Here is a 21033-nt window from a genome sequence, read left to right as displayed (position 1 = left end):
CCCAAAAAAAAAAAACAAAAACAAAAAAAAACACACACTTATAATTACACACAACAACGCCCTTCCTTGCCCCTCCCTCCCCACGCTTCCTATTCATCTCACGCGAACACGCTCTTAGTTGAACTTGCCTTCCTTCTGTTGCTTCGACATACATATATATATATATACGTCCAAACCTCTTCTCTCCGCCCCTTCCCCTTCCTCCTGTAAGTTACAATCAATCAATCAATGAGGCTTATATCGCGCATATTCCGTAAGTACAGTTCTAGGCGCTCTGCAGTGATGCCGTGTGAGATGAAATTTTATACGGCCAGTTACCCATCTCATCCCACCCCAACCCCCTTCTCTTCCTCACTTCCTCTCCCCTTCCTTCACCATTGCCACTCGTAATGGCACACACACCTAGACCGTTATGTTGAACACAGTCTCGCAACGAACAGACGTGACAGCGCGTGCTCAGTTTACTGGTGGCGATTTGACATTCACGGGCACATACATTATTCATAGCATCCTAGATTGTGTTTTGACTACTATAATCTGATAGGGTAAGTATCGCTATTGATGATTATTTTTTAAAATTTGTTTTCCCTTTTTTTTTCTTTTTTTTTTTTTTTAGATATTTTGCACTTAAGAACACCCCCGGCGGGTTAGGGGGAAGAATTTACCCGATGCTCCCCAGCATGTCGTAAGAGGCGACTAACGGATTCTGTTTCTCTTTTTTTCTCTTGTTAAGTGTTTCTTGTATAGAATATAGTCAATTTTTGTAAAGATTTTAGTCAAGCAGTATGTAAGAAGTGTTAAGTCCTTTGTACTGGAAACTTGCATTCTCCCAGTAAGGTAATACATTGTACTACGTTGCAAGCCCCTGGAGCAAATTTTTGATTAGTGCTTTTGTGAACAAGAAACAATTGACAAGTGGCTCTATACCATCTCCCCCCTTTTCCCGTCGCGATATAACCTTCGTGGTTGAAAACGACGTTAAACACCAAATAAAGAAAGAAAGAAAGAAAGCACTTATGAACATTCTGTTTACCTACAATGCTATCATTATATCTAAGGATGTATTTGACTGCAACAGAGTGGAAAGACCAGTTAGCATACCTACCGTTTATTTATCTTTCTTAATTTTGTGTTATACTGATGCCGGGTAACGCTAGGGAGAACGAAATGTCCGAGTAATTGTGAATCACGTACTATATGGTACCACTTTGAACTGTTCGTGGATTTGCCTTTTTTTATTTTTTTTATCTATTTACTTAATCTAATGCCTATTTTTGGAGTGAACATTATGTGCACCTACGAATCATTTGTATGCTTCCACTTTAAACGTTGCATGTGGATTTACCACAGGTGAAATACTTGTATCATTTAAATGTCTTTTACTTCTTTTTACTTTCATTCTGCATGCTTTGTCTTGTGGGTGCTCCAGTGCTTCTGTGAAAACACTGTAGCCAAAAAACAAGTCTGCCGTGTAAAGGCAGAAGGAAGCAAGTCCATGAAACATAGTTTCGAGAAAATCGACATTTTCTGTTTGTATCACTGTTTTGGAATGAAAAGCTTTAAATGATTTTTTTGTTTGCTGATAACATGTAGGGCATTATTGTGCGTTTCTGCTATGAATATTAAAACCCTAATTTGATTCATCACTCAGAAATAATGATTTTTGTGGACTTACTGCCTTTTGGCGAATTAATTCCCTAAACTCATTCACCCAAAAATAATGGTAAAAGGCAGTAAGAGGACATACTGCTTTCTGCCAAATTATATCCCGACTTAAATCTTATTTTTAAAAAATGGCAAAAAGCAGCATTGGACTTACTGCTTTCTGCCATATTATATCCTGGTCGATATATCTGGCTGAGAAAAGGGCATAGAGCAGCAAGTGGACTTACTGCTTTCTGCTAATTTATTATCTCCGAAAATTGAAAGTAAAAGAAAATACACGCAACACTGCTTTTGGAACTTTTTTTCAAATGTGACTTTACGTCCAGTGATTTCGTGAATTTCTGAATGCACAAACAACTTCCTTGGTGAACAATTTGTATTTTGTTTTGTGATTAACTGAGACAAATGTTCCCGTTTTCTTAAATTTCAACACATGCTCAAGTTAGTCTTTGTCTTGGTTCCTCGTTTTGCTTATCATTCTGTGGTCGCTCACTCATGATTAACTTTATTGTTAATCCGTTCTTGTGTCATTGATATCGTTTAAAAAGACCATTATTTTTAATACAAGTCTTGATACTCTCTTTTGATATTCACAAGACAAATATTGACTTGAACGCAAGTCTTTTAACATTAAAATAAAAATATAAGAAAACGTTTACACACACACACGCTTTTTTTCTTGCTGCTTGTCTGTAACACACACCCACACCCACACCCACACACACACACACTTTTTCTTTCCTTCTCACTGTCTTTCTCGCTTTCGTTTGCTAATAAGAATACGAATCCAGGATCTGACAATAAGACGTTTTATTTATTGAGTTTGACTAACGATTTCCAAAGGACACAAAATTAAAGCAACAGCATGACAAAAATAACTATTGTGTCAAGCCGCCATTATACCAGAATTAAGAATAGGTCATCGTGCAGTCTTGATTTCCAAAGTACAGAAAATTAAAGCAACAGCATGACAAAAAGAACTGGTTTGACAAGCCGCCATTATACCAGAATTAACAATAGATAATCGTGCAGTCTTGATTTCCAAAGGACACAAAATTAAAGCAACAGCGTGACAAAAAGAAATGGTTTGACAAACCGCCATTATACCAGAGTTAACAATATTATCGTGCAGTGTTGACTTTCAGCTGAAGTGTTCCACTTTTGAACAAAATTTGTTTAATTAGTCTTAAAAACTGTGTGATGAACTATATAACCATTTGTAGTTGTACACCATGCGCGCTACATTTGCTAGTAGAATGACATAGTAATTCACACACTGTCCACAAACATTGTAGTTGAGTGTTCAATTAGCAAAACCACAAACCTGCAAACTATGATGTAGTATATTCATTTATCACCCCATCTACCCCAGTTACAGTCTACATCCCTTCTAAAACTATTCTGCCATCCGACTGATGACAATTATCAACTACAGCGATTAACTGGATGTAGATTTTTTTCCATGAGCCTGTTTGGATAACTAACAAACAACATACAATCCCCTCCCCCTCCTCGTCCCCACGTCCTGCATCTCTGCGCTCAGCATCTGTTATTGTCAAACTGAAAGTTGTCGGTATTACTCCTCTTCCTCTTCTTTGGCCCATAACCGTCGTATTTTGCTGGCATTTTCATTTGGGCAAGGTCCATTGCGGCCTCTTCTCCTGCAAGCCGAGTTGGTTGTATCTCGCAGTTGCAACCTGCCAGCAACGCTTACACATCTGTCAAATGAAAAAGGCAGCAACAGTGAGACATTTTATTGACAAATCTCCTCCCCACCCTCCTTCACATCATCCTTCTCCTCTCCCGCGCACATCACCTCTCCCCCCCCCCCCCCCCCCCTCCGTCCGGGCTACTATAATGACAAACGATTACTGCTGCTGATGATGATACTAATACTACTGCAACGAAAATGATGTAAAGATGTTGCTCGTTTTAAAATATACCTCTTCAGCCCGAGACAAGAAAGGAATGAAAAAAATGTTGCACGCTATTTTTGGCTGTGTTAGTGAAACATACCTTGTTTTGGGCCCTTGAACAAAAGGTGCAGTGGTGGCGAGTATCCCTCAGACTGTGTGCTGCAGCTGTCGTCGCTGCCTGTCCCACTTCGAATCACATTTCTGTCAAATACAATAGGACATAATACTTATTCCGATGGTTGGAAGCACAAAGAGACCGGAGAACAATCCTCCAGTATAATGTCATACTGTTCTAGATCTAACACGCTGTCAGTGCTCAAGACCACAAGTCACTCATTCTAGATCAAAACAGCTATCTCTTTGTATTAGAAACATGCTAAATGCATCCATAAATATCATGATGAAAATATCAGAGGTGAATAGTCAAGAAGTCACGGTGGAAGTAGCGTACAACAACAAAACTATAATAAATGGGCATTTGAACTATGGCATTTTACTTGCTAGCTCCGTAATGCAAGTGCACATTGGAATACCCAAATCAGTCAGAAAATCAGTGTTGTCGTTGTAAATTCCCATACACCTATTGAGAGAGAGTCATTTCAGACCGGAACGCAAAACTGCCAACAAAAATGAAACAAACAAACCAACTTACTGTTGCTTCGGATAGTTGAACACGTCGGCAGCTCTCATCGCCATTTTCCCCGACAAAGGCCAGGGAAATAATGATACAATAAGCTTAGTTCTGATTGGTTAACCGCAGTCAGGATTACAAAAGGGTGAACGCGATTGGCTAATGGACATAGAGCGCTAAACCATGCAAACTCGTTTTGAGGCTTGCAAGGAAGTAAGTCCAGTGCAAACCTGAAAACCAAAAGTCCCTGGACTTGCTTCCATTTGCCGATTTTTATCCTTCGATTAAATTTTTTTTAGTGGACTTACTTCTTCAAAAAGTCCATAAATATTGATCGCACATCTTAGAAATTTTGACACAAGATGCGCCTTTTTCCCCTCTGCATTATGATATGAAAATCTCATTTTTACCAAATTTGGACTTACTGCCTTCTGCCAATACACGGCAGAAGTGTCGTACTATCGAAACATTCAAAAAGTAAATGAATAAATAAATACAAGAATAAATATTTAGATATTGGAAGACGACATGGTGAACATTACTGAACATTTTCTGTTAACCCCATTAAAGAAAAGTTCAAAATAAAAAGATAACGTGCATTCGAAAGAGGTGGGAAATAAGTACCCACTTGATAAGCATAAAAACAGAAACAGAACATTAAGTAAGTGAACACGTGCACCATATTTTACTTTATCTTTTGTTTTTTTTTAAAGATTAATTCTAATTTCAGTGTCAGCAATAAACTACGCGCATTGCCACGTATATATATACAGTATGCAACACGCTATCTACAGCCGAAGTGGGCCAAATGCACACGGCTGAATCATGACAGTATTATCATGACCTGTGACCTTTTCCATACTCTCTGGGAAATGTCTGGATAAAAGTGATTGGGCGACGCATCGAAACACACACGTGCGCCCAGCACTTGTGCTTGTTTACATAACACACAGCCCGTCGGCAACATCACACGCTAACTCAGGCCCGATGCTATATGTCTCACTCTGTACATGCCGGGAAGCAGTCAGAGTGTTGATTTTCGGTAAGTGTCCTTATGTGGTATTTGCGGTGTGTTGCGTGGTCTCATCCCATATCATATCATACTGATCATCATATGACACGACCTCTTAACTAAAGAACATGTTCACGTAATGTGGCAACGATCTGTGTCAAGCAGATGTGGACAATGACTTGTCGACGCGACTGTCACATAACTGAAACAATTCCACTCGTTGTCAAATCAAGAGAGGTGAGGCGTCTAAACAATGTCACATACTGCATAAACAGACACCCCGACAAATAAACTCACGATCACCTGCCCCCCCCCCCCCCCCCTCTCCTTACCTCATCCCTTCTGATTCCCCCTCTCCCTGAGTAAACTAGTTGGGGAGTCAGGGGCGGATCTGGGTTTTGAAAGGGGGGGGGGGGGTGCAAAGTTCTTTTTTTGTTTTTGTTTTTTTGTATCTTATCAGCGAAGGCGCGAAGCGCCGAACCGATGGCGCGAAGCGCCGAGCATGCTAGGGGGGTCCGGAGGCATGCTCCCCCGGAATTTTTTTTTAAAAAGGAAGCAAAATTGTGCAATCTGGTGCAATCTGAGCGTGTAAAGTGCTATTTTCAGGTGATACATTTTTCTTCTTTTTTTTTTTCTTCTTTTTTTTTTTTTTTTTTTTTTGTCCCGCTGGGGGGGGGGGGTGCAATTGCACCCATTGCACCCCCCCCCCAGATCCGCCCCTGGGGAGTGCAGAGAGACCCTTCTTTGCAAGACGCCACATTGCGTTCAGCGTTTAGCTGTCTTGAGTACTGACTGAGTGCAACATATTTGCAAGACAGCAATGCAATACCAGGGAAACGCCTCTATATTTTCCTCTGTCCCTATGTATGATCCACCCCCTCCCACTGCTTAAACCTCCTGAATATTTCTGTCTTCTGGTCCTCATCAGTCTCCCTTCCCCACACGCGCACACACACTGCCCCTCCCCCCCCCCTTCCGCCCCTACAATTTCCACTTCCAGCTCTAACTTCTCAACCCCAAAACTAGCTTCTGTCCACATTTATTCCGTGTTACTGTTATACTTCATGTCGCAATCTATGTTCAGTGAGATTAGACGATGCAGGGAATGGTTCTTTGAAACATCCTGACTCTCGTCTAGACGAAGAGAGCCACGGTAAGTAGAGTGGACACTGATTTCATCATTCATTAGATTGTAATTAATTGGTTTTAGCTTTCTGCAAGCTTTCTGCAATGTTCAAAGTAGTACAGTTAACACCCAAAGCTGAGTATTCGTCGTTCGGTTCGACGTTTTCCATACATGTATCTAACTGTTGTGTATCATGTTCGGCGACTTCACAGGTTGGTAGATTCTGCGGGTTCTTGTGAATGGTTTGTTCTGTCTTTGATTTGACTGTCTGTAAACTAGACTTTCTCAGTTGTGTGTGTGTGTGTGTGTGTGTGTGTGTGTGTGTGTGTGTCAGTGTGTGTATGTGTGTGTGTGTGTGTGTGTGTGTGTGTGTGTGTGTGTGTCAGTGTGTGTGTGTGTGTATGTGTGTACGTGTGTGTGTGAGAGAGAAAAAGACTGAGAGACTGAGAGACTGAGAGAGAGAGAGAGAGAGAGAGAGAGAGAGAGAGAGAGAGAGAGAGAGAGAGAGAGCGTGCTTATGTGCGCGTGTGTGTGTGTGTGTGTGTGTGTGTTTGTGTGTGCGTTCGTGCGTGTGTGTGTGTGTGTGTGTGTGTGTTTGTGTGTGCGTTCGTGCGTGTGTGTGTGTGTGTATGTGTGTGTGTGTGTGTGTGTGCGCGTGTGCAGGTTGCGGCGTTTACTCCCCTACCTGTCCCGATACTTATAGAGAACCGGTCACTCACTTAAAATCTCTCTTTTTCTTTCAGATAATTACAGAAGACCCAAAGCATTCCCTTCACGCAAATCCCACTGGACGGCCACAAAAAGCAAAGAATACAGAGTCTACTTTGTCAAAATTGATCAAAATGACATCATCAAAGATACGATTGACGTCATTGCAACGTCGTTCAGTCATCTTCCTGTTCACGGGAATTGTATGTGGACAACTTTCCTGTCACTTTCTTATCTCCGCCCTTCGGGATCGTCATTTCATCACTTGCAGTTTTCAAGAACTCGTCATTGACACGCGAGGAAAAATATCAAACTTCCAAACGGGCGTCACCTCCGATTCATCCATACCAAAGTTACTGTTCGTAGGTGTGATGACGTCACGGAGATATTTACGAACGCGCGCGAGGGCAATCCACGACACATGGGGAGCCGCTCAAAATGGATCCCTGCTCTTCTTTGTCGGAGGAAACGATGACGTAGATGAGAAGGGTCTCCCTGTCCAGATTCTCAGCGACGTCATAGACAGCCAATACCCTCCTCAGCGAAAATCCTTCGCCATGTTGGAATTCATGCACCAGAAGTATGGGCGGAAGTACGAGTGGTTCATGCGCGCTGACGACGATGTTTTTGTGGATGTGGACCGTTTGAGGACGATGCTCGCCTCCGTTGACAGTTCAAAGCCTCTCTACCTTGGACATCCGGGTACTGGCAAAGCGGATGAGGAGGGGAAGCTGGGATTGAAAGTGAGTAAACAGGTCACCGTAAAATCATGAAAGAGTTGCTGGTGCTTAATCGGAGCTTTTTAGGCCAAGAAAGAAATACAATGTATCCGATTCCCCGACCGTTAATAGTGTCCTCCCCCCCCCCCCCCCCCCCGACCCTATAAATGACTGAATGCGTAAGCGCACAATGCAAGGAATGGCCAGAGAGGTATGTGGGAGGTGTGTTTATAACTTGCCCTGTTATATAGTGCTATATGTCTTATGTAAAAACAATGTCCTGTTTGTATATATTATTGTTATGTACCACGCCTGAATTTCTCTATGAGATAATAAAGTATTCTTATTCTTATTTAAACCTTCTAGAACTAATAATAATAATTCTAAATAAACATTACTCTTCTCTGACAATCAGGGGACACAGCTCGCAAGATTCCCAGCCAATACGAAGCCCCATGCGCCCGTATAAAGACAAGAAAAGAAACACGTCAACAAAAACAAAACTTGAGTAACAGTCCGTCTAATTCCGACCTTTCTTCTCATACATGTACTTTATTTTAACTTTTAAGATTTGGTGGGGGGTAGGGGGGGGGGGGGTGTTGGACGTTGTCATCAGAAACAAACTTTTGTTTGACCTTATCTGTGTTTCAGGTCGGCGCACCATACTGTATGGGTGGTACCGGTGTCATATTATCACGTGGTGCCCTGGAAGCGCTGGTCGCACACAAAGACGAGTGTCTCCGAAACACTGTGTCCGACCACGAAGATTCGGAGCTGGGACGATGTGTTTACAACACCACTGGGGTCTCCTGCGTCAAGTCTGAACATGTAAGCGAATAAGAGAGAGAGAATAAGAATCAGAATCAGAATGTTTATTTGCGAAAACTCATATTGTTTATAGCAAAAGGGTGCTGGGGGGTTGGGTAATCGAACGATCCACGAACATCAGTGTACATATTGGTTACACAAAAACAATGCATCGTGATTCGGTCCGAAGCATCCAACTTGTAATCCAAGTCGGGAAATAACTTTTCCGTTTCGAACACGGTATTGTTCCATATCGATCGCGGTATTGTTCCATATCGATCGCGGTATTGTTCCATATCGATCGCGGTATTGTTCCATATTGATCGCGGTTTGTCACAAACACACATGAAATATGTGTGCCCTGTAGTTTAGCGACAACAGTCAGTCTGGCATGGCACGGAGGTAGCACTGTACCAGTGTAGACACGACATGAAGGTCAGTAGTGAGATGGTCGATTTCTTCTCTAAAGACGTTGCGGTCGACTTGGGGCAGACGCCGGACACACGGGGGCGTTTCCTCCTCTTCTCGGAATGACGTTGTCTGTGCTGTTTCGCAGTCGTATGTCAGGACGTAGTCGTCTCCCCTTGCAAACAGCGTCTTCTTTCCACCTTTTCTTTCGCACACTACTTTTGTGAGAGTGCGGTTCCTCTTTCTGTTTAACAGTTTCTCTCTAAGTCGCACGTTCTTTGAGCAGTGTGAGGCTAAGTCGTAGACATCATCTGGTTCAAACTCACGGTCCGTTGCTGCCAGTTCAGCTGTAGTGGTTCCGTCGTCTGCTGTCTGTGACGTCACAGCACTACACACCAAAGGGTTGACATTCTCGCACGTGGTTGAGCTTGCAGTGTCACAGTGGGCAGGTGCGTGAGTGACACTGGTTTGCCAATCCTGCACGTGCTGGGTAGAAGAAGCACGGCTATTGTTGACAGGGGCCTCTACCGCGGATGACGCTGTGTTCTGTTCCGCTTCAGCTGCTTTGCGTTGCACGAAGTTCTTTCTTCTTGTTTCATCACGCTTTACTTGTGACCTGCTTTTCTTCCTGTAGTGAGCTATGTTGGCTTGGTCTGATGGCGGCCCAGCAAACCTCAAAACAACTGTTGTACTGTTACCTTCCCCCTGGATTTTCTAAGATGAAAGCCCAACTTCGTCTACTAAGTTGATGAGGAACTGTTCCAGGCGATGTTGCAGTCCCGTTTGTGACATTTTCGGTCAGCAGTAGTAGCTAAGGAGAAGATACTTATCAAATGTTGCGGAGCTCCGAAATTTGCGTCCTTCTCTGTAAGAGAGAGAGAGAGAGAGAGAGAGAGATAGAGAGAGAGAGAGAGCATGTCAAAATCAGTCGAGCAATTGTGCTTTTACTCTTACTGGAAAGCTCTTTTGTTTTTACGGTTTCAGCTAAATTCAAGGTTTAACAAATTTAAACCTGTTTGTCAAGGCCCTACATTCTTTGTTGTTGTTTGTTGTTGTTGTTGTTGTTGTTGTTGTTGTTACTGTTTGTGTGGTCCTCGTTGCAGGTGTTGTAATTTTGAATATTGTTACCATGTTCATAACTAATCCAATGCGGCCAATCTCTTTCATGGATGTGTGCAGATTTACCGTCGATTCAAACAGAACTATGACGACACTTCCGGAGAATGGATAGAAAGGGCGCTGCGAACGGGTCGACCTTACGTGACCTTTCACCCGGTCAAGGACACACGCTACATGTACCACGGTGTTGCTCTCTTAGGGGTACAGCGGGTGTCCAAACTCCAACACAAAGTTCGACAACTTCAGGTAGACATCGCTTGTCTCGAGGATCTCCATACATCTCTAACTGAAATCGATGACTCTGAAGTTACAGAGAAATTGTGTTTATTCAATAAATGTTCAAGTGATTCAACTATACTATCACCTTGTGAGCTAGGGAAACTACGACGACAAAAGCATTCCTATTTTGACTTGTACCCACGTTCACCATGGTTTCTCGTGCGTCAAAACAAGTTTTACACATCGTTGGAAACAGACTTACGAAAGCCTGCTAACTATGCTGGCGTCACAGAGGGACTGACGAAAGCATTACGTCATCTTTCTCGTTACATCATAGATAGGCAACATCACTCGAGAAGATCCAGACTTGTTGCTGTTGACAATTTCTACAGAAGAGTTATTCCAAACGTGGAAGTGGAATATATGACGTTTATTCGGGACGCGTCAGCAAACCTCCGGCCTTACGTCATTAGACAGACCTTTGATGACCTCGTTATTGTTGAGAAGAAATATATGACACGAGAACATTAAAAACAGAAACAAATAAAGTGTGTGTGTGTGTGTGTGTGTGTGTGTGTGTGTGTGTGTGTGTGTGTGTGTGTGTGTCTGTGTCTGTGTCTGTGTGTCTGTGTGGGTGTGCTTTAGTGACAGTGTTTGTGTGTGTGTGTGTCAGTGTGTGTGTTTATGTGATTGATTTTGTGTGTGTGTGTGTGTGTGTGTGTGTCAGTGTGTCGTTGTGTGTGTGTGTGTGTGTGTGTGTGTGTGTGTGTGTGTGTGTGTGTGTGTATGTGTGTGTGTGTGTAATTCGGTCAGTGAAGACTTTGTTGACATACAATCTTATCATGCCTTATGCCTTATACCACATCCAACGGTCGGCGGCATCGTGCTTTGCACATTGGAGACAGACATGTCTATCTGTTCTGAAATTTTGCTGTATGTGTTAGGCCAAACAAAACACCTTTTGTTCCCGATAACTCAGTTTCAAGGCCAAATAAATTTAGGGTCTGTGGATCGGTAACATGTTGTTTTCTAATTTTACTCTCTTTTTTTATTTTTTTTTTATCATGATTAACATCTTTTTCTCTTACTCTTTCTGTTTTTAACCCAAGCGAGTGTGGCTTTTAATAGCCGGGGAATTCGTGCGAGCTGTTAATTTTTTTTCTACCTTGATATATTATGTGCGTTAGCAATTTCTGTTGTACTGATTTGAATATTGTCTTCAGTCTTTGCAGCAAATCACTTTACGGTTGCCGGTTTCGTCATTTAAAAACAGGCAGGCGATGCTTGAAAAGAGGAGCATACGTCATAAGAACTGAACCAGAAGAGAGAGAGAGAGAGAGAGAGAGAGAGAGGAGAGAGAGAGAGAGAGAGAGAGAGAGAGAGAGAGAGAGAGAGAGAGAGAGAGAGAGGGGGAGCAGTCAAAGGGAGACAAGTCAGGGCATTAGATCAGATCAAAAGCTCAGTGGATCAAGTCCCCTGAATGAATGCAAGCAGCGCTCTTCTATGTCCAATTACTGTTTGTGTTTTATTAGACGAAGATTTATCTTGAATTGAGAAGTTTAAAGTATGTTTTCCTAAGTAATCTTTGCTTATTCGTTCTTAGTGGAAAATGAATAGGTTGATAATATTTTCGCTTCGTGTCTGGTTAAAAGTCACCGGAAAAAACCCAGTTGAGAACAGAGCGATTTGAGATTTGTCCACATCTAATTTGTAGCAGACAGCGTAAGTAGCCTGTAATTTAGAGACATTCTCGTACTTCTCCGTGAACAGATGTACTCCAGAATAAATATCAAAATAACGACACTACAAGACTGCTTTAGACATGAGCTAAACCGTCAACCTGGTGTTTTGGCGGATGAAAATGTACACTATGCTTTGTTGTTTTCTGCTGTGTTGTCGCTTTCGTCCGCTTTCGCAGTGTTCTTCGGTATCGTTCACTGGACCACTACTTTCATACCTTCCGCCTGTGGTTCGACTTCGAACTCTCATTCTCTCTGCTTTTTTCAGTGCAGATCCTCCGAGCCATATGAAGTGATTACTATTGTTTCAAGCGGACTTACCAGTCAGGCGCTGTGTATGAGTGGAGACTGAATAATCATTATGGTGAGTTGCACAAGATTAAAGGCAGTTTAACTCAGTTTAAGACTGCGTTGAGAGAAACATACCGTATGTCCACAAACTAGAACACTGACAGGCATATTGAATTATTATTGTTTATATTGATATTTAAAAAATATTGCTTCACATTCAATCTGCCCGATAACGCGATTAGTTCCATTTTATGCTGTCTCATGGTCACAATCCTGCAATATGCCTTTTGAAATGTGTTGCCTTCATTTAAAATATGTGGCCAATTTCAGTTGAAAGGAGTTGCATGCATGGTTGTTCTAAAGATTGACTTGTTGTTGATACTACCAGTCATTATACAGTTGAAACTTGAACCTAGCTGTCTATTAGTATTATATATATATATATCCCATCTAAGGGACCGACCAAAAAGTGATTGCTGTAGACAGGTTGTTACATTGGAAAGGTGAATAATTGTTTATTTTGGAGAAAAAAAAAACCCACACACATCAAAAACAACTCATTTGGGATCTTTTGGGATTGGTCGTTTTGGGCAGGTGGTCGTTATAGAGAGCCGGTTAGGCCAACAACAAAAAAAGGTGTGGTTAAGGTAACATAGCCAAAAAAAATAGGTGTGGTTAAGGTAACATAGCCACACAAAAAAAGGTGTGGTTTAGGGTAGGAAGGTAGGCAATCACTTTTTTTTTTAAACTTTATTTTCTAATGTGTACAAGTTAAACCTACTTGACAGGGAAATAAGTGTGCGACTCGAGCGCTTTTACTTTCATTGCGTTTTCTGCACTCGTTTTCTTGTGGTTTTTAAAAAAAAAATTTGGACAAATTTATGAAATAAAAAGTTATAGGGTCGGCCCCTAAAAATAGGGTAGGTCGGGTTACCGTAACCACACCTATTTTTTTGTCAGGCCTTACCAGGGCAAGTTAGACTGTTATGGATAATGTTACTACAGTGGAACCCCCCTTTTAAGACCTCCAAAAATCTGAGAAAGTCAGGTCTTATAAAGGAGGGAGTCTTGAAATGGAGGCAACTTTACACAGGTTATGAACAACAAATCTGAGAAAACGGGGTCTTTAATTTTAAAGGGAGGAAGTCTTAAAATTGGGGGGTCTTAAAAGGGGGGTTCCACTGGAAGGCACACTACAAGGGGGTAGGTGGTTGCAGTAAGTTTAAGTAACATGTGCAGCAAATCACTTAAGAGCATCTGTGGAAATTGAGTTCTCAGGGGAAGGTAAGGCAGCAATAAATATTAAATATTCAAATTGGGGTCAGCATGACAGCCAATATTTGGAATATGAGAAACCATTCACAAAATGTCAGCATTGTTAAATACATAGTATGAATGATTAATGCATCTTTTTCCCTGTTCAAATCTTTCTTTCATTTCAGCACTGGTCGCATCAGGAAATTAGCTTTCAACAGTTGTTTTAACTTTGGAAAAAAAATTCTATTTGAATAAATGTCAATCTTTTGTTTGCAGACAGTGACACACTTGCAGAGTTACACTATATGACCATGCTGTAACGAGCACGAAGTGTACAGGAAGCAGTATCACACCTGGCTCCACAGCGAGTGGAATGGAGCCACTGGAGGAAGAGCTGTCACCAGTGAAGTCAGAGCTGGATACAGTGATGGATGTAGAGCGTACCCTTGCCAGCAACACACTTGATCAGCTGCCATTACAAGGTATGTGAAAAAAAGCCAAGACGCGTAAGGCGAAATTACTACATTTAGTCAAGCTGTTGAACTCACAGAATGAAACTGAACGTAGTCCGCCGCTAGTGCAAAAGGCAGTGAAAGTGACGAGCCTGTTTGGCGCGGTAGCGATTGCGCTGTGCTTCATAGCACGCTTTACTGTACCTCTCTTCGTTTTAACTTTCTGAGCGTGTTTTTAATCTAAACATATCATATCTATATGTTTTTGGAATCAGGAACCGACAAGGAATAAGATGAAATAGTTTTTAAAACGATTTCGGAAATTTAATTTTGATCATAATTTTTATATTTTTAATTTTCAGAGCTTGTTTTTAATCCAAATATAACATATGTATATGTTTTTGGAATCAGAAAATGACGAAGAATAAGATGAAATTGTTTTTGGATCGTTTAATAAAAAAAATAATTTTAATTACAAGTTTCAAACTCACTCATTAGTTTTTAAGCCACCAAGCTGAAATGCAATACCAAACCCCGGGCTTCGTCGAAATTTGCTTTGCCAAAATTTCAATCAATTTGATTGAAAAATGAGGGTGTGACAGTGCCGCCTCAACTTTTACAAAAAGCCGGATATGACGTCATCAAAGGTATTTATCGAAAAAATGAAAAAAAACGTCCGGGGATATCATACCCAGGAACTCTCATGTAAAATTTCATAAAGCTCGGCCCAGTAGTTTAGTCTGAATCGCTCTACACACACACACGCACACACACACACACGCACATACACCACGACCCTCGTCTCGATTCCCCCCTCTACGTTAAAACATTTAGTCAAAACTTGACTAAATGTAAAAAGAGCCTAAATATATCGCATTACCGAAAGAAAAACTTTAATTTTTCTTTATATTACAGTGCAACCTCTCTTTTGAGACTCTTCATTTTAAGACATCCTCTTCTTTTCTGACAAGTTGCTTGTCTAGGTTTGGTCTCAAATAACCAAAGGGAAGTAATCGCTCGTAATGCATACGACATGTGTAATAGAGTAAGCGAGAGTTGTACGGAACCTTTTCTCCTGGCACCTGAGAGAATAACAAGCATTGAAATGAACAAGCGACTTCCAACTTTGAAGAGCTCCTGTGACCTTGACCTTGAAGCAAGGTAAACCAAACTGGTATCAAAAGATGGGGCTTACTTTGCCCTATATATCATATATCGGTGAGGTATTGAATCTCAAAAACTTCAGAGAAAATGGGAAAAATGTGAAAAATAGCTGTTTTTTAGGCAACATTTATGGCCCCTGCGACCTTGACCTTGAAACAAGGTCAAGATGCTATGTATGTTTTTTGGGGCCTTGTCATCATACACCATCTTGCCAAATTTGGTACTGATAGACTGAATAGTGTCCAAGAAATATCCAACGTTAAAGTTTTCCGGACGGGGGGGACGGACGGACGGACGACTCGGGTGAGTACATAGACTCACTTTTGCTTCGCATGTGAGTCAAAAAAGGAAACTGGATCACACGGGATCACACAGGTTCGCGATGGCTCAGGGGTAAGATAAACCACGCAAAAATAAATTCTTTGAAAATTGCTCGCTCTTTACGGAGGGCATCTAGGATGTTCAAAAGCAGTGAGTGTGTAAATGAAAGAGTGTTTTTCCTGTGTGTAAAAGCTTGACAGTATCTGTGATGGTTTAGGGGAGGCTTACTGCATGTGTCTTTAAGGCTCCTTCCCTTTTGGTCCTTCATTTAAAAAAAACAAATTTTAAGGTCTCAAAAGGGGGTTTGAATGTAAGTTGTAACACTGCCTTACTTCTTTCTGTGTTTAGCCTTGAACACTTTATTTTCACATATATGGACATTACATGTCTCTGAGGGCACATTGTTTCTTAAAAAACAATGAGTAAAAACAAATATTATATATATTATACATAATTATTATAAGGATAAAAAGAACACCCCCAATTTAAAGTTAACCCCCTGATATAAGACTCCAAGCCCCCTTTCAAGATCTTGGTTTTTCAGACTTTTTTGTTCAAAACATCTGTATATTTGCCTCCATTTTAAGACTCCCTTTATTTTAAGGCAATTTTGTTCCAGATTTTTGGAGGTCTGAAAATTGGGTTTTTATTGTAGGGTGATGTGAGGGGTATGTATATATTTTGAGAAATACGTTATTATTATTTTGCTCACTTCCATCAGCACAATCTTCATAACCATCCATTGATTATTATTTTCACAACTACCAGAAGTAATTATGTCATTATTGTTGATACGCCCGCTCTTTTCCATGGCCCTCCATCCCCCCCCCCCCCCCCTCTCAATCCCCACCACCACCAACCCCCCCAAAATAACCCCAAAAACCAAACATTATACAAATAAAAAGGATAATACGAAGATAAAATAATAAAAACAAACCCTCAAAAACAAACAAACTCAAAAACACATGTTTTGAAGACAAGTTGTTTTACATTGTTATCCATCTTGATGTTCAAGGAGCTGAACTAAATCCTCTCGGCTTTTGTTTGTTTCAGTGCTGCAGCATGGCAGCACAACTGCACACACAGGTAGCTGCAGTACCGTGGGACCGTTACCAGTCATGCAGACGCAAGGATCTCACCTCGCGACACCTAGCACAGATGTCAAAACAAACCCTGACAGCATGAGCCTGGGGCATTCAAGAGAGGAAGACATCCGTCCATATCACAGAAATGACAAGGGGCAAGAAGCAGCAATAGCACACACTTCTGATACCAAGGTTTCAGCTACTGCAGAAAAAGTGTCATCAGATGTCTGTGATATTTCTGTGAAAGTGTCTTGCACAAAAAAAGACTTCACTGAAAGAGAGAACAGCACAGACTTATCAACTGCAGGAGAAAGTGTAGAAGAAACAGCTGTGACTGGGAGAGTCGACCTTCAACTTCAGTGCCCTGAGTGCAACGCTGATAACGACTTCTACGTCTGCGAGGGAACCGTTAGAGATGACGTGCAGCTGGGAGAAAAGGTGAAAATTCATGTTGGGGAGAAGCTGATGCATTGCAAAAGTTGCGGGGATAGTTTCTCAAGCTGCTACGCAATTGTGAAACCTTGCGAATCTGTGAGCGAAGGCGCAGCAAGTAATGCCAAGCGAGGGCGGAGAACGAGAGCAAGCAGAGCGTCCAACAGCGGCGTGGAGAAACCGTACAAGTGTGAACATTGTGACAAGTCCTTCAACTACCGGTACTCTTTCAAGGTGCACCTGCAGACCCACACCGGGGAGAAGTCCTTGCAGTGCACTGAATGCGACGCTGCTTTCAGGCGACCGCACCGACTGTACGAGCACATGAAATCCCAACACAGAGACACGGTGAAACTGATCAAGTGTAGCTACTGCCCCAAGCATTTCACAACGCAGGACTCTTTGCATGAACACACGCGAATCCACACCATGGAGAGACCCTACACCTGCGTGTACTGTCCCTCGTCATTCAAAACCCGTTTTGATCTCGACAGACACATGCTTGTCCACACAGGCGAGAAGCCGTATAAATGCAACCAGTGTTCGGCGGCGTTCAAGCGGCCCTTCTCCCTGTCCCAGCACATCAAATCACAACACACGGAAGGCGGGAAGAAACCCAGGCAGCCGAGCTTGAAACCGCGCAAGAAGTACACCAGACGCAACGACACGCGGGAAAGACCTTTCAAATGCGAGGAATGTGACTGTGCCTACATGACGGCACAGAAACTGAAGGACCACACCATTTTGAAACATAACGCTGTTGACCTGAAGAAGACCTACACATGTCAGCAATGCAATCGTGTGTTTAGAAAGATTTCAGACTTGAACGTACACATAAAGTCACACTGGTGAAAACGAACAATTGCCTTTGACCCAAAAGGGAGAACATGGTGGCAAAGGGGTGGATCAAATCAAATCAAATCAAATCAAATTAACTTTATTATCTCACATGGAGAAATTGCAGTGGTGGTACATAACATAAACACAAATGAAGGACTACAACATTAATATTATAATTGAATATTATATTTGAATATATGTACAATAAATAAACATTGTTCTCAACTAGAACACCTGTCTGCATGCATACAAATCTGTCGCAGTTAAGATTTAAAACAGACAAGTAAAATAGTCATACACAAAAAATGCTGTTCAATTCTGTCCAAAAATCACAAACTACCACATCAGAACTATATGCCGTTAAGATGTACAAGATCTATAAATACCAACACTTATTTAATCCCTCTAAAACAACAACAGATGTTTAGTTCAGTAGTTTTTGGACCATAAGGTGTTTCATTTTCTTGGGTCCTACCAAGGGTGTCATGAAGTGGATTGCGTTTGACTTGTAACTAAATCGGTTTTCTTGTTCCTTAAACCTTCTGTACTCCATACCACCTCATCCTTTTTGTATCACACCTGAATGTCAACTAAATTCAGGGGTGGGACTCTCTTGTGATAAAACAAAAAGAGGAAATCTCTTTTTTCTATGGGGGGTTCGGGGGCATGCTCCCCCCGATTTTTTTTAAGTGGTACATTAAAATCTGTGCAATCTGGTGCATTCTGAGACTAAAATTCAACTCGTTTGGATCGGGTAAATAAGAAGACATTCTCCACACTCCCCAACTCCCCCCCCCCCCCCAAATAAAAAAAACACTTTCACACAACCATGGTAACATTGTAATGGTGCATACTTACGTAATAATCCAATACATCCAATACTGGCAATAGTATGATCCAAGTGACGCTCAAATGCATTGAAGATCAAAATTACTTTTAGTTATCAGGAGTTTTCAGTCAGCACAATTTAACTCTCAAGCCTTCAGTGTTCTGTTCCATCTTCACTTCTCTCCATATCATTCAGTCAACAAGTTATACATACTGTGATGAAATGGGACGCGGAAAAATAGATTACTCCAGCGAAAATCGCAAGTTGTGTCCGCGGAAATCCGCGGATTCGCGGAAAAGTCCCAACGCTGTAAATTTGAAAATAAAAAATGTAATGTACTTTTCCTTGGTTGTGACTTGTGAAGTTGTGAATGAACAAAATCTCCTCTCCACTTTCATTTAAATTAGTTTGTTTTCAATGTAGTCCAACATTTATGGTGTCATGATTTGACACTGATAAATGTGGGGTATTCATTATTTCATGAATATGACACTATAGTTCTGTGAATTTCCTGAATGGTATTTATTAGCATGGCGTGTGTATACTAGTTAAAATAGTAATTGACATATTTCCCTGTTCACAACTCCAATGTTTGGAGTCAAAAGACAAAGACACAAAGATTGTGTGCACATTCTCATCATGTGTGTGTGCAGTTTGTATGTTGTGTTTCGGTTGTTAGTGTGTTGTTTGTGTGTTTCATGTGTGTGTTAAAAAAAAGGAATGAGAGCATCCTTACACATGGACACATTCTGTCACTATTAGTCAGACATTGAATTGTTGGGATACACGTACTCACTTGGACTCCGAGGTGGAGGGATGCTTTTATGCTCTGCGTTTAAGTTTCCAACACATTCTAACAAGTCGCGTAAGGCGAAATTACTACATTTAGTCAAGCTGTGGAACTCATAGAATAAAACTGAATGCACTGCATTTTTCACAATGACCGTAGTCCACCGCTCGTGCAAAAGGCAGTGAAATTGACGAGCCTGTTTAGCGCGGTAGTGGTTGCGCTGTGCTGCATAGCACGCTTTTCTGTACCTCTCTTCGTTTTAACTTTCTGAGCGTGTTTTTAATCCAAACATATCATATCTATATGTTTTTGGAATCAGGAACCGACAAGGAATAAGATGAAATTGTTTTTAAATCGATTTCGGACATTTTATTTTAATCATAATTTTTATATTTTTAATTTTCAGAGCTTGTTTTTAATCCGAATATAACATATTTATATGTTTTTGGAATCAGAAAATGATGAAGAATAAAGTGAACGTAATTTTGGATCGTTTTATAAAAAAATAATTTTAATTACAATTTTCAGATTTTTAAAGACTAAAGTCATTATTTAATTTTTAAGCCTTCTAGCTGAAATGCAATACCAAAGTCCGGCCTTCGTCGAAGATTGCTTGGCCAAAATTTCAATCAATTTGATGGAAAAATGAGGGTGTGACAGTGCCTCCTCAACTTTTACAAAAAGCCGGATATGACGTCATCAAAGACATTTATCCAAAAATTGAAAAAAACCGTCAGGAACTCTCATGCAAAATTTCATAAAGAACGGTCCAGTAGTTTACTCTGAATCGCTCTACACACACACACACACACACACACACACACAGCCACACATACACCACGACCCTCGTCTCGATTCCCGCTCTATGTGAAAACATTTAGTCAAAACTTGACTAAATGTAAAAAGGAAGCAGTCACTATTAGTCAGATATTGGATTGTTGGGATACACGTACTCACTTGGACTCCGAGGTGGAGGGATGCTTTTATGCTCTGCGTTTAAGTTTTCTGCACAGGAAGCAGTCACTATTAGTCAGACATTGAATTGTTGGCATACACGTGTTCACTTAGATTCCGAGGTGGAGGCATGCTCTAATGCCCTGCGTTTCAGTTTCCCAGTCCTCATTCTTCGGTCATTTACGCATACATATTTTTTTTATTTGACACATTGTTTTGACCCCAGGCCGGTCGAATATATCCCATAGCTTTGACAAAGGAATGTCTTCTGACAGATAACCGAATCCAGGTCTTCTTGTTCTTCCGCGTCATTAACTGGATCCTTGAGCACGTTTTAAGTTCAACGAGTGGAGTTTTAAGAAGAGCTGGTTACAGTGGGTCTGTGGATGAGACTGACGTGACTAAAAATATTCATTATCATGAAATCTAAAATGACTGAACGCCCTAATAGGGGCTCCGTGCACCTGAACGTGACATGGTCGGAGACTTTAACCATCCAGTCAATCGAATGCATTGAAATGCGCCCGCTTTCCCATAGCCTTCCACACA

At 41.3% G+C, this 21033-nt stretch overlaps 2 protein-coding genes across 2 annotated transcripts; both read left to right on the top strand.

The window, feature by feature from the left end:
- The first annotated feature begins 413 nt into the window (after positions 1–413).
- LOC138973233 (chondroitin sulfate synthase 1-like) lies at positions 414–10878 on the top strand. The gene is made up of 4 exons (XM_070345952.1): positions 414–545; positions 7094–7801; positions 8429–8605; positions 10172–10878. The coding sequence occupies exons 2-4, from the start codon at positions 7193–7195 to the stop codon at positions 10859–10861; spliced, it is 1476 nt and encodes a 491-aa protein (XP_070202053.1). The 5' UTR covers positions 414–545; positions 7094–7192; the 3' UTR covers positions 10862–10878.
- A 1106-nt stretch (positions 10879–11984) lies between these two features.
- Positions 11985–21022, top strand: LOC138973227 (zinc finger protein 431-like). Its single transcript, XM_070345944.1, has 4 exons — positions 11985–12052; positions 12338–12433; positions 13894–14099; positions 16608–21022. The coding sequence occupies exons 3-4, from the start codon at positions 13991–13993 to the stop codon at positions 17921–17923; spliced, it is 1425 nt and encodes a 474-aa protein (XP_070202045.1). The 5' UTR covers positions 11985–12052; positions 12338–12433; positions 13894–13990; the 3' UTR covers positions 17924–21022.
- The last annotated feature ends 11 nt before the right edge of the window (positions 21023–21033 follow it).

The sequence above is a fragment of the Littorina saxatilis genome, linkage group LG8 (genome assembly GCF_037325665.1).
Source record: "Littorina saxatilis isolate snail1 linkage group LG8, US_GU_Lsax_2.0, whole genome shotgun sequence".
Lineage (NCBI taxonomy): Eukaryota > Metazoa > Mollusca > Gastropoda > Littorinimorpha > Littorinidae > Littorina > Littorina saxatilis.
Note: the sequence above shows the minus strand (reverse complement) of the source record. Positions and strands in the feature narration are given on the sequence as shown.